General features: G+C 48.3%; 1 protein-coding gene across 9 annotated transcripts; it reads left to right on the forward strand.

Moving 5' to 3' along the window:
• The first annotated feature begins 56 nt into the window (after window positions 1-56).
• On the forward strand, window positions 57-11,204 carry MTHFR (methylenetetrahydrofolate reductase). 9 transcript variants are annotated; one of them, XM_048326137.1, is made up of 13 exons: window positions 66-160; window positions 827-891; window positions 2,659-2,910; window positions 4,014-4,252; window positions 4,549-4,659; window positions 4,828-5,021; window positions 5,936-6,186; window positions 6,912-7,046; window positions 7,314-7,494; window positions 7,877-8,059; window positions 9,417-9,518; window positions 9,740-9,859; window positions 10,354-11,204. In XM_048326137.1, exons 3-13 carry the CDS (start codon window positions 2,669-2,671, stop codon window positions 10,549-10,551), a joined length of 1,956 nt encoding a protein of 651 aa, XP_048182094.1. In that variant the 5' UTR covers window positions 66-160; window positions 827-891; window positions 2,659-2,668; the 3' UTR covers window positions 10,552-11,204. The 9 variants fall into 9 exon arrangements, 7 of the variants coding, with proteins under 7 accessions (XP_048182095.1, XP_048182096.1, XP_048182094.1 ...); XM_048326135.1 differs by having other exon boundaries at window positions 67-160; window positions 2,490-2,910; XM_048326138.1 differs by lacking the exon at window positions 827-891 and having other exon boundaries at window positions 57-160.
• The last annotated feature ends 85 nt before the right edge of the window (window positions 11,205-11,289 follow it).

The raw sequence follows: 11,289 nt of genomic DNA on the forward strand, positions 1-11,289 counted from the left end.
CGCGCCCTCGAGGTCTCGCCCGGCCCTGCCGCTGCAGCCCCGCCCCGCGGCGCCATGTCGGGTGAGGGCAGCCGCGGGGCCCCACGTGACCCGCCCGGCCGCGGCCGCCCTTGAAGTACGGCGGGCGGGCGGCCCGCACAGCGCTCGGTGCCGGTCGCAGGTGAGCGGGGTCCGGGAACGGGGGTCCTATCGCTACCCCAGCGCCAGGGATTCCCCGCGTCGGGTCTGTCTGCCGGCTGCTGCGGGCCGGGCCGTGCTCTCGGCGAGGTCAGCTGAAGTGAAGGGGCGATCGAGCTGCAGTGACCTGCCTGGCCCCGACCCTCCCCCCCGGTACCAGGGACTGCAGGTGCTGCTGCTCCCCTTCTCACCCGGCGGCCCACGGGGGTGGCAGGCTCCCTCCGGCCCTTCCCCCCGGCTGTCCCTGTGGACGAGCCGCTGCTCCATTAGCCGTTCCAGCGGTGGGCGTAGCCGCGGCCCCCTGAGATGCCCGCCCGGCTGTCAGCCTGATGCCGTGGCCCTGGAGCAGCCCCGTGAAGCGTGTGCACCCTGTGTGAAGCGTGCATCTGGTGCAGCCGACTTCAGTCTTGAGGGTAAAACTGAGCTTAGGGGGAGGCAGACTCCACGCTGTGTGTGTTGGTGTCAGCTCAGGGCTGAAAGGAGTTTGAATACCACCAGCATCATAAAAACACAGCAGGTGCATCCATGCTGAGCATCAGCAGTGTGCTGAGCCACGGATCTTTGAACTCTGCAATGTGGCCAAGACAGGTGCAGGAGTGTTGACAGATGTTAAAAATTGTCTTACTTTGTTGCTGTTCTTCTTGTTTAGGCTTATCTTTTTTCTCTTTGCAACAACTAGAAGTATCTGCCAGCAAATCTGTGATGCATATCATGGTAAGAAAATTGTTCCAAATGCTGCCTGTAGACAAAAATCTAAGTGGGCCTTTCCCCTGTCTTCATGATTTGATATTGACAGCAAGATAGGGGCCTTTCCTCAACAGCAAGTCTCATTTTGTAGAGACATAAAGACATGAACCTTTTTTCTATGTGATGGGTGTTAAATCTCAAGCCAGAAAACAAAGCTCCTTTGATTTGCCTACAGTGCTGTGCCATGCTTGCTAGGAATGAGACATTGGGAGTTGACAGCACATGATTGTGAGCCACTAGCTTGATCACAAACACATGCTTGGGGATAATTCTCCCAGATTAGTGTATGTGGATGTCAGGCAAAGTTGCCTGAGCTTGGTCAGGGCTGTCACTGTGCGCCCAGTTGGTTTTGCTTCACTTCTCAGTAGGTCTGTGCTGCTGATTTTTACCACAGCCGCTATGTTGGTACACAAGAGATCTAAGGCTCCTAGTTCCTCTTGGCAGCAGAAGGCCTGTGCTTCTTTCTCACATCTCCTGCCAGCTGGAGAGGTTCCTCAGGTGGTAAAACTAGACTTTCTCCCAAAGGGTTTGGCAACTCAAGTGTAAACAGTAGAAGACAAGTTCAAAGTCTTCTTGGCTGAACTAAACCCACAGAGCTTATGATAAGGACTGAGTGTGTGCTGGCTCACACAACTGCTTTCTCCAAAACAAGCGCCAAAGTTATGTAATGCTTGGACAACATGCTGCTTCCCAGTGACAATTTTAAGTTTTGGCAGGTACTAAAGCAAATAACGCAGATCTAAATTTTGTGGTAGCTCTCCAGTAACTGTCTGTAATCCCTACCTCATTTTAAAGGCACAGGATGGGACATTTTGCGAAGCTAAGTGGAGTTGGGTATCCTAAACCTACTTTTACCACTGACTTGCAGTGCTGTTTTGCTTTCTGTAAAGCCAAGCAAGCACAGCTGATCTTGTTGCAAGGCAGTGAGATGAGGATGGTCTCTGCTGGCCTTGTTTCCAAGCAGCCACAATTAGTGACAAAGGGAATAGTGTATCTGGTAAAGAGTTAGTTGTGTGCAATGGGACTGGCACAGACGACAGTTGTCTGTGGAGATGGTGTGTCTTGTAGAGAAGGCTAATGTTTGGAATTGGAGCCGTGATGCCAGCAAAGAAAACAAAGGACAGTTTGTGGGGGTGGCCTGGTCAGAGTGGATTCTGTATTTTGTTTCTGAGGTAGCAATACTTTGTGCATTCTTGAGTACCTGCCCCATTAGCACTCACTTTCCGACCTACACTGTAAAGCAGTGCTGCCTTTTGGGAACAAACAGAGTGGAAGCTCTGAAGATGGATACAGTCCAAGAAGCAGCTGCAGTAGACAAAAAAAACTTTCTGCTGGCATTCCCAGCCCAAGGCTATAGGATGACAGAGACCATCACCTAATTCACATGGGCATCCTGGCTTGCTGAGTTGTAATCAGGGCAAAAGTGATGTTGACCTGACTCTTCTGAGAGCCAGATTTGACCCAGCAGGCACCAGAGGAGCTGCATCAAAGTGGCATGAAGCCAAGTGCTGTATTACTTCTCTCAGCACTATCTAAACATATGCTTTTTATTGTGTTTTTGCCAGATCCCCCACTACAGCTTACAGTGAAAGCTGGCAAAAGGGACTCCTTGATGGAGTGAGGAATGCTGGGTCTTTGCATAGGCTTCTTTTATCATCTGCTGCCCACCCCAGCAGTACCTGCTCCTTGCAGAGACCTGTGTGCCGACCATACTCCTTCTGCTCCACTCTCCAGAGCTCTCACCATGGTTAATGAGACCCAACACACCTGCAGTGCCAGTTCCAGCTCCAGGTCTGATGGCGGCAGCAGCAGTGGAAGCGAGAGCTCTAAGGACAACTCGCGCTGCTCTACCCCTGTCCTTGATGCTGACCGACATGAGCGGCTGCGGGACAAGATGCGCCGCCGGCAGGATGCTGGAGACAAGTGGTTCTCCCTGGAGTTCTTCCCTCCACGCACAGCCAATGCTGCTGTCAATCTCATCTCCAGGTGAGCGCTGCAGGGTAGGAGAGGGGAGAGGGGAAGTATCTGTGGTGGAGGGCAGGGAAATAGCTAATGAGGCAGGCTCTGCCCCATGCTCTGTCTCCCCTTCCAGGTGACGAAGCAGGTAATGGGGCTGTGCTTTCCTGCTGAGGAGGGTAATGGACACCAGGTAACTTGTCTTCCTTGGAGGCCCTGAAGAGTTAAGTGTCACGGTGGGATTACTGAGGGGCCAGGCTGTTTCCCCTCTCCCATGCCCTGGGAAGATGGAGTAACCCCAATGCCATGTTCTGGGTCTGAAGCACAATGCTCCGGCAGAAAAGTACCTACTAAAAGCAGAAAATATTCCTTGATGGACAGTGTGCCAAAATCTCTGAAACAGATTCCACTTCCTTTCAATATTCATCCGGACACTATGGTTTGTGCCTCAGTATTACAGTTTCAGCCTCTGACAGAGGTGTCCCCATCTACATACTAAATGAAAGCTGATAGGTCTCAGCAGAGCTAGGAGTTATTCCGGAGCCCCAGGAGCCACCATGTACTTACCTGGAGGAGAAGAGGGTATTTCATAATTCTTTTTGTAATTGCTGTATGCCAATGCCATATGTTAAACAGAAGGGCCTGTTCCACCTTGGAGGAGAAGAGAGACGAGTTAGGGAAGCCCTTGTCTTCTCTTTTAGGCACACTTAGGAGCACAACAGAGTTCTGGTCCATCTTTTTGTATTTGTGGCCTCTACAGTTTGAGCTGGCAACAGGGGGCTGCAGCATAGTCTACCATCTCAAAAGGAATGGGACTTGCATTGCTGTCTGTCAGAAGCTGTACCAGTCTATTAGAGCTTGAAGGGAGAAAGTTTGTTGTACAGAGAACACCTCAGTTGCCTCTTCTTCAAAGAGATTGTAAGCTCTTCTCCATAGAGCCTTAAAGGACGGCTTTCCTTATTTACATCAGCCACTTGCTAAACTCTTAGTGCAACACTTTTATGGTCTATACTGTTGCTGTCATCCAAGCTCTCTCTGCCTGCTGCTGGCATTCTAGCAGTGAGCAAGATATTCCAGGCATAAGGAGGGGATTTGGTACCTGGTGTAGGCTAACACAGCTCTAAACCCCACAGGTTTGACCGCATGGGAGCAGGTGGTCCCCTTTTCATTGATGTGACGTGGCACCCTGCAGGGGACCCAGGATCTGACAAGGAAACCTCTTCCATGATTATTGCCAACACTGCAGTCAACTACTGTGGCCTGGAGACCATCCTGCATATGACATGCTGCAACCAGACCAAGGATGACATCACAGGGCATCTGCAGAAGGCCAAGCGGCTTGGGTTGAAGAACATCATGGCACTCCGTGGAGGTGAATCCTTCTGTCCTGTGATGTGTAGTGTGGAGCCTGTGCTGCTGTGGTGTTCAATTCCAGGGTAAAAACAGAGAAGTAAGATTTAGGGGCTCCTTCTGCAGGAATTAAATGCTGACACTGTGTTTCTTAGCAATCCCTCCAGCTCAAGGGCAGACAAAACCAGTTCATAGGTAAAACTGCAGATTTGGGAGTTCATCTCTGTCTTTCTTTTGGTAGCAGGAGGTTTTTACAGAACTAGCAGATCGTAGTTCAGCAAACAGTTGGAGAGAGCTATGGATTTGTTCTCTTTTCAGATCCTGCTGGTGAGGAATGGGAGGAAGAAGTAGATGGCTTCAACTATGCTGTTGACCTGGTTAAGCATATTCGCAATGAATTTGATGATTACTTTGACATCTGTGTGGCAGGTAAATGGCTTCTATTGCAGAGTGTGCAGTAGGGTCTGAGACAGGGAAATCAGCTCAGCAGTCCCTCCCTGGACCTGGGCTGTGACAGTACAATCAGATTGGATACTTCCTAATTTCTGCATGTTGTCCTCACCACATTTTTCATTTTTTCTCGTCTTCTCCCCAAAGGCTACCCCAAGGGTCATCCTGAAGCAGAGAGCTATGAGGCAGACCTGAGGCACCTGAAGGAGAAAGTCTTTGCTGGAGCAGACTTCATCATTACGCAGCTTTTCTTCCGACCAGAAACCTTTCTCAAGTTCATGAAGGATTGTCAAGCCATTGGCATCACCTGCCCCATTATTCCTGGCATCTTCCCTATACAGGTGAAATCCAGAAATTTGGATTTGGGGAGGTAATGAGGATCTAGGGTGTTAGGTGTTTGTGGGTCAGGGCCTCAGAGAGGTCTGTAAATATCCTCCACAAAATTTCAGGGAAGAGAGAGTGCTGAATGTAATGCCTTAGGATTTCAGCTTTTATATTTTTCTTATATTTGTAGTTCAGTAATTCTTTAGTGTATAATTCTAAACTCCATATAGACTGTTAGCTACTGTTCTCCCATTTTGGTCAGACAAAACAATTCCTCTCTAGGCCTGAAACTCAAGGACGCCTTACTGTCTCAGGCCCCGAGAAATGTAAACAGAAGTGAGTTGGGGGGAGCACACTTGGGGTAAATGACTTCATTACCTGAAGCTGTAATTGGAGGATTAACCCTGATATGCAAATGGACCAAACTTATAAAAGTATGAAAACCCCGTGACCCATTGGCCATTTTGGGTGTAGCCCCTGGGTGGGCTTTGTTTGCCCTAATGCACCTGAAGGCCCTTCAATAAATATAACTGCTTCTTATTCTCTTAATTTTGTCTAGCCTCTGTTTTTGGGTAGTCCCACAAGGCATCAAATGTGATAAATCTGTAGGTGGTTTGCCAAATTAAACTCTTAGGCAGCTAATAAGCTGAAAAGGTTTCTTGTGCCCATATGGCAAAAAGGGATATAAAAGCACAATGGCCTGCCAGTCCTGAGGTCACTCTCAGCATGCTGGGCTCAGGCAAGGCCTTGGGGAGAAATCACCTAAAGTGACATGACCTGGACAGTGTTACCATCCTAGAGATGGGGCCTGGGAATAGACTCCAGGAGCCCCAGTTCTAAATCTCCTGCCACAAAATTGGGATCAAGTACCTGTGTTACTGGGATGGCAAAAAAGGGTCTTGGAAAAATGACAATCTGCATCCTCATCCAGGGTTACCACTCTCTGCGCCAGCTGGTGAAACTCTCCAAGCTGGAAGTGCCTCAGGAAATCAAAGATGTGATTGAACCCATCAAGGACAACGATGCAGCTATCCGGAACTACGGGGTGGAGCTGGCAGTGTCCATGTGCCGGGAGCTGCTGGACAGTGGAATGGTGCACGGGCTCCACTTTTACACCCTCAATCGGGAAGTGGCTACGACTGAAGTCCTGAAGCGCCTGGGCATATGGAAAGAGGACCCCAGGTGAGCAGAATGTGTTGGCTTCTGTTAGTTCCACTTTCCCATCCATCCATCCACTGAAGGTACAAACGATGGATGGGTTAATACCTCTACTCTCCTTTTTTCCTTTTTCTTTTTTTTTTCTCTTTTATCACCTTTTTTGCATTTAGTAGTTCACCCTTCCCACATATCTCCAACAAAAGCTGGGAGGAATAGAGGGGACAGCCAAAGGAGGAGTTTGTTTTAGTCAAGTAGCTTTAAAGTAGCTATTCTGGGACTTCAAAAACACAGAGCTTAGAGCTGCCACTTGGAAGAAGCATGTCTTTGATGCTTACAGGCTAGGGCTATACTCCCAGTGTGGATTTCTAGGATTCTCTGCAGCTGAGAAAGGGAATGTGGACTCCTCTCTGAGTCCACAGACAAGAGGAAGCAAAGGAAAATTGACAGCTGTTTTTTATTTTCCCTTGAAGTAGCTTCCCATAGTGCTTTGCCCTTACCTTTTCCAATTTCAGGTGTCAGTCCTTTACCTTAACATTAAATAGACCCCTACTGAGCATCCTGTGAGGGAACTGAGTAGGAAATATTTTCCATAAAGGAAGAAGAGTTTCCTGTCCTACTTCTTGACAAACAGAACTCTTCTCACCCCCTGTTATTTCTCCCCAGGGGCAAATTGCACCATGGGAAAGGCTTCCAGCCTTTAGTGGAAAGTCAGCAGAGGAACTGTGTTAACATCTGCTCGTCCCATGCAGGCGGCCTCTTCCCTGGGCAGTCAGCGCTCACCCCAAGAGAAGAGTGGAAGATGTCCGGCCAATCTTCTGGGCCTCCAGGCCGAAGAGTTACATCTATCGAACTCAAGAGTGGGATGACTTCCCCAATGGCCGATGGTAAGCTGTCACCTGCAGTAAGGCAGAGCTGCAGTAGGAAAGCCCGGTGTCCTGAGCACACTTTAGGAGGCTTCGTAACAAGGTGGTTCCCCATTGCTTGGATTTGAGTGAGGTGAGGCAAATGGCACCAAGATGTTGAGACTTTTGGTGTCTAGGTGAGGTTTTGTTGTGTACTTCTCTTGGTGGTTGGCTGTCTTCCTGCATCACCAAATCAACTCATCTTCCTCAGTGACTTCAATTCTGACTTCAGTTCTTCTCCTCTTACAGGGGTAACTCCTCCTCTCCAGCTTTTGGGGAACTGAAGGACTACTACCTCTTCTACCTGAAGAGCAAGTCTCCTCGGGAGGAGCTTCTGAAGATGTGGGGAGAAGAACTTACTTGTGAGGAAAGTGTCTTTGAGGTGTTCACATGTTACATCACTGGAGAACCCAACAGGAATGGGTACAAGGTGAGAGCCCATGAAGGGATGGTCAGTGTGGCACAAACAGTAGTGCACATTTCCTCTGCTACCACACTGTTCTTCTAAAGAAGAATTGGCACTTCTCTATCCAAAAGGATTTGCTGGCACACTGGTTGAAGGGGGCCCAGCAGCCAGAGCTAGAGCTCAGCATAAAAGGAAAGGTGCTACAGTATGACAGGACCAGTATCAATTGACTTCAGCAGTCATTCTTACAGTTGAGCATATCCTAACCCTTGAACCAAACATGGGAATTCTCTCCTGAAGCAGGTATGTTTGAGACCATTAAGGCACTCCTGAGTTCCTTCAACATCCAGATGGTAATCAAAGGGTTAGTAGATCCATTGTGAGCCATCATTTCTCCTCATGGTAGGTTACGTGTATGCCTTGGAATGATGACCCTCTTGCTACTGAAACCAACCTTCTGAAGGACCAACTGGAGAAGGTCAACAGACGAGGAATCCTGACCATTAACTCCCAGCCAAACATCAATGGCAAACCATCCACAGACCCCATTGTAGGCTGGGGGCCCAGTGGAGGTTATGTTTTCCAAAAGGTACTGTATTACTCTGGGCCAGGCAGTAAAGAGTTATGACCCAGTTTGGTCTTTGTTAGGTTGGGAGGTCCCAGGCTTACATCCACATAATCTTTCTGCCTGCTCCTTATCTTAATGCGTTCTTGGTGAGATGAGGCAAAGCTCCTTTGGTATCTTAAGAGCCACAATGCCATCTCTATGGCTGACTTCACAGCTGTTTTCCCCCACCTCAAAACATCTACTGAACATCTGTAGAGTTTCATGGTTTTACTCTCAGCAAGTAATTATTGGTAACTTATTTCTAGAGCAGGGCTGTGACATTTTATTTATACACATGTGCCTGCCCCCTGCATCTGATTCAGTGATGCACAAAGCACCCAGATTTTTCATAAAATGGGAATCAGTGAGGTAGTATCTCTACCACCCAGCATCTCATGGTGGTAAAGGGGTATTTAAAAATTTCCTCTGTCCTTCTGTAAGGCAGAGTTCTCCACACTTGCCCCCAGCCCACGCACTATGCTGTGCTGTTCGGACAACTGTCACATTCCTTCCCTGGCCTGCAAGCAGTCGTGCCTGTCATGCCTGATTCCCACTGTCAGGCATTTCAGGCCCTAGAGCCTAGCCACTAATGGCTGTGATAGGAATATCCCATCAAGGTAAATGCCAGGGAAGTAGCTCATACTGGAAAAAAAAGCATCCTTGTTCAAAAGGGATCCAAACCAGTAAAGCCAGAGACCAGCAGATGGCAAATGCAGTTATGTTTTCAAAGGAAAAAATTCCCCTGAGGTGAGGGAAATCCATCATCTCACACAATAGCCAGGAAATGGGGGGAGGGAGAGCAGTTGTTTGGAGCAGCCAAGCACAGACAAGTACAGAATTTGGTTGTATAAGCACATAGGGAGAATTGTGAACAAAAGATGAGGACAGGGAGTGGTGCTTGGGACAGCCCAGCTGACACCCCTTGAGTTCTGCATTCACCAGGTTGGGCTGCCTTGGCAAGACACTGCTATAAAATAAAGGTTAAGCTCAGGCTTCTTCCAAGCATTCTGGCACAGACTGCTTCCTTGTGCAGCAGTTGTGGTTACACTGGAGTTCATTCCAGCTTGTCTGCTTGTGTGGATGCAAAACAGGAAGCATGTAGCTTTCTTGAGTGCACTGTTCCTGGGCTGTTCCCTCTGCTCTCCCCAATTATTTTTTTACCTAGCTCGCTTACTAATTTGCTCTGCCCTTCGCTCAAGCCTCTGTAGTACGTGTTTCTGGGGATGAACATACAAGGCAGCCCAGACTCGACAACTGTCCTTGTTTACCTGTATTTGTCTCAGTTCTGCTGTGATTTAAGGCTCTGATTCTCTTCTTCCTTCTCCATCCCTCCCTGCAGGCATACCTAGAGTTCTTCACCTCCAGTGAAATTGTCACAGCACTGCTCAAAGTGCTGAAGAAATACGAGTTGCGAGTGAACTACCACATTGTCAATGTCAAGGTAGGCTGTTATTCGCAGGACACTTTCCTTTCACCACCTTGGGAGAGAGACAAATACCAAATATTCAGACATGAGGGCTGATGAAGAGAAAGTAAAGCAAGTCAGCTGTGGTGTGCAGCAGCTGTCTGGTCCCTTAACAAGGAGAGTAAATACACTTTTTTCCAACTCACTCAGTCCCTCCACCAGAAGTTGCTTCAGAAAGGTTCTCCTTCCTTTGGCAGGGCCAGAACATCACCAATGCTCCAGATCTGCAACCCAATGCCGTCACCTGGGGCATCTTCCCAGGAAGAGAGATCATCCAGCCCACTGTGGTGGATCCTGTAAGCTTCCTCTCCTGGAAGGTGAGTCCTCCCTTCTGCTGGATACATTGCTGTGATGCCCTGGAAGTTCAGAGTGTCTAGTTTTGTTTTAGTCTCTGACAACCCTCACAGTTGACGGCTGTTGCTATATTGGCTTGCAGAGGTACAGGTCTTGCTCCTCCTGCTCTCTCAGCTCCAGCGAGAGTTGTTCCCAGGCACAAAGCACCCAGTAATGGGGATTGAGAGCCACTACTGTCACTGTACCAGGCCTCAAGAGTGCTGGACAGTGGCTTTTCCTCCCCTCTTACGCACACAGGGGCAGCATTGAGCCATCCATTGTACTGCAAATTTGTCTCCTTTCAGCTCTGGGCACATCCCACTGACTGGAAAGCACAAGGGTCCTTGCTCAATTCTTGCCATTTTTACTGAGAAGAAACAAGCCACATTAGGGCCAGTCATGTGTAACACTGGGTATCCTAAATTAAGTAACATGAAGATGTTACACAACTGCCAACTTTTTTTTGTTCCTGTGGCAGGATGAGGCCTTTGCACTGTGGATCGAGCAATGGGCCAAGCTGTATGAAGAGGAGTCACCCTCTCGCATGATCATCCAGTACATCCATGACAACTATTACTTGGTCAACCTGGTGGACAATGACTTCCCACTAGAAAACTGCCTCTGGCAGGTTGTGGAGGACACTTTTGAGCTATTGAACTCTCCAACTCAGCAGTGAAAATTATTCTTCTAATCTCTTACTTCCTCCTCCCCTCACTGACTTCAGGGAAAGCAGCAGCTCCTGTGCTGATCACACTCCTAAACCCAATGACCACACTGGTGCTCTGACCTACCCACACTATGTGCTCTTCTGTCCCCAACACAAAGGCTCCCTGACTGCTCTTACTGAACAATAGCCAGAACTACCTGAACCTTTGAGCTGAGGCTCCAGACTAAGCCCAAAGGCCAGGGCTGCAGGATGAAGAGCTGCTAATCATGGTTATGCTAACTACAGTAACAGGAGAACACAAGCTTCTGGTAACTTTTGCACGCCAGAAATGCTGGCATGGGGACAGAAACACTCCTGTCAGCTGTACCTATGCAAGGGGATTATTTCAGCAATTACCAACCTGGAAAAGGTCAAATTGCTTTTATATTGCACTCCTAAAATGTATTTCTTCATAGTTGATCATCAGGCTCTTTTGCACTCACTCCAGAAGAAGGTTCAAATTTTATTCCTAACTTTTCTCCTTGTACTATATTTTCTGTTTTCTTTTTAACAGGACTATGAATATCCATTCTGGATAAGACTAAGTAAGAATCACACTATTTCTAGATTATGTACAATAAAATACACACATACAAATGTCTCTTGTACTAGGCCATGCTCTAGCAGAGACTCATGTTTGCTAATTAATCACCTGGCACAAGGGAAAATTTTAAGAAAATCGATTGTTTCTGGGGCAGTTCTGCCTTC

Source organism: Corvus hawaiiensis, chromosome 22 (genome assembly GCF_020740725.1).
Source record: "Corvus hawaiiensis isolate bCorHaw1 chromosome 22, bCorHaw1.pri.cur, whole genome shotgun sequence".
NCBI classification, from domain to species: Eukaryota; Metazoa; Chordata; class Aves; order Passeriformes; family Corvidae; genus Corvus; species Corvus hawaiiensis.

What these genes read in the sequence shown, in the direction of transcription:
- MTHFR (XM_048326136.1), top strand. Translation starts at nt 2,549, where the DNA reads ATGCTGGGTCTTTGCATAGGCTTCTTTTATCATCTGCTGCCCACCCCA. An exon ending in CTGGCATCTTCCCTATACAG is followed by an intron (nt 5,022 to 5,935) that starts GTGAAATCCAGA and finishes ATCCTCATCCAG; the next exon opens with GGTTACCACTCTCTGCGCCA. An exon ending in ATATGGAAAGAGGACCCCAG is followed by an intron (nt 6,187 to 6,911) that starts GTGAGCAGAATG and finishes CGTCCCATGCAG; the next exon opens with GCGGCCTCTTCCCTGGGCAG.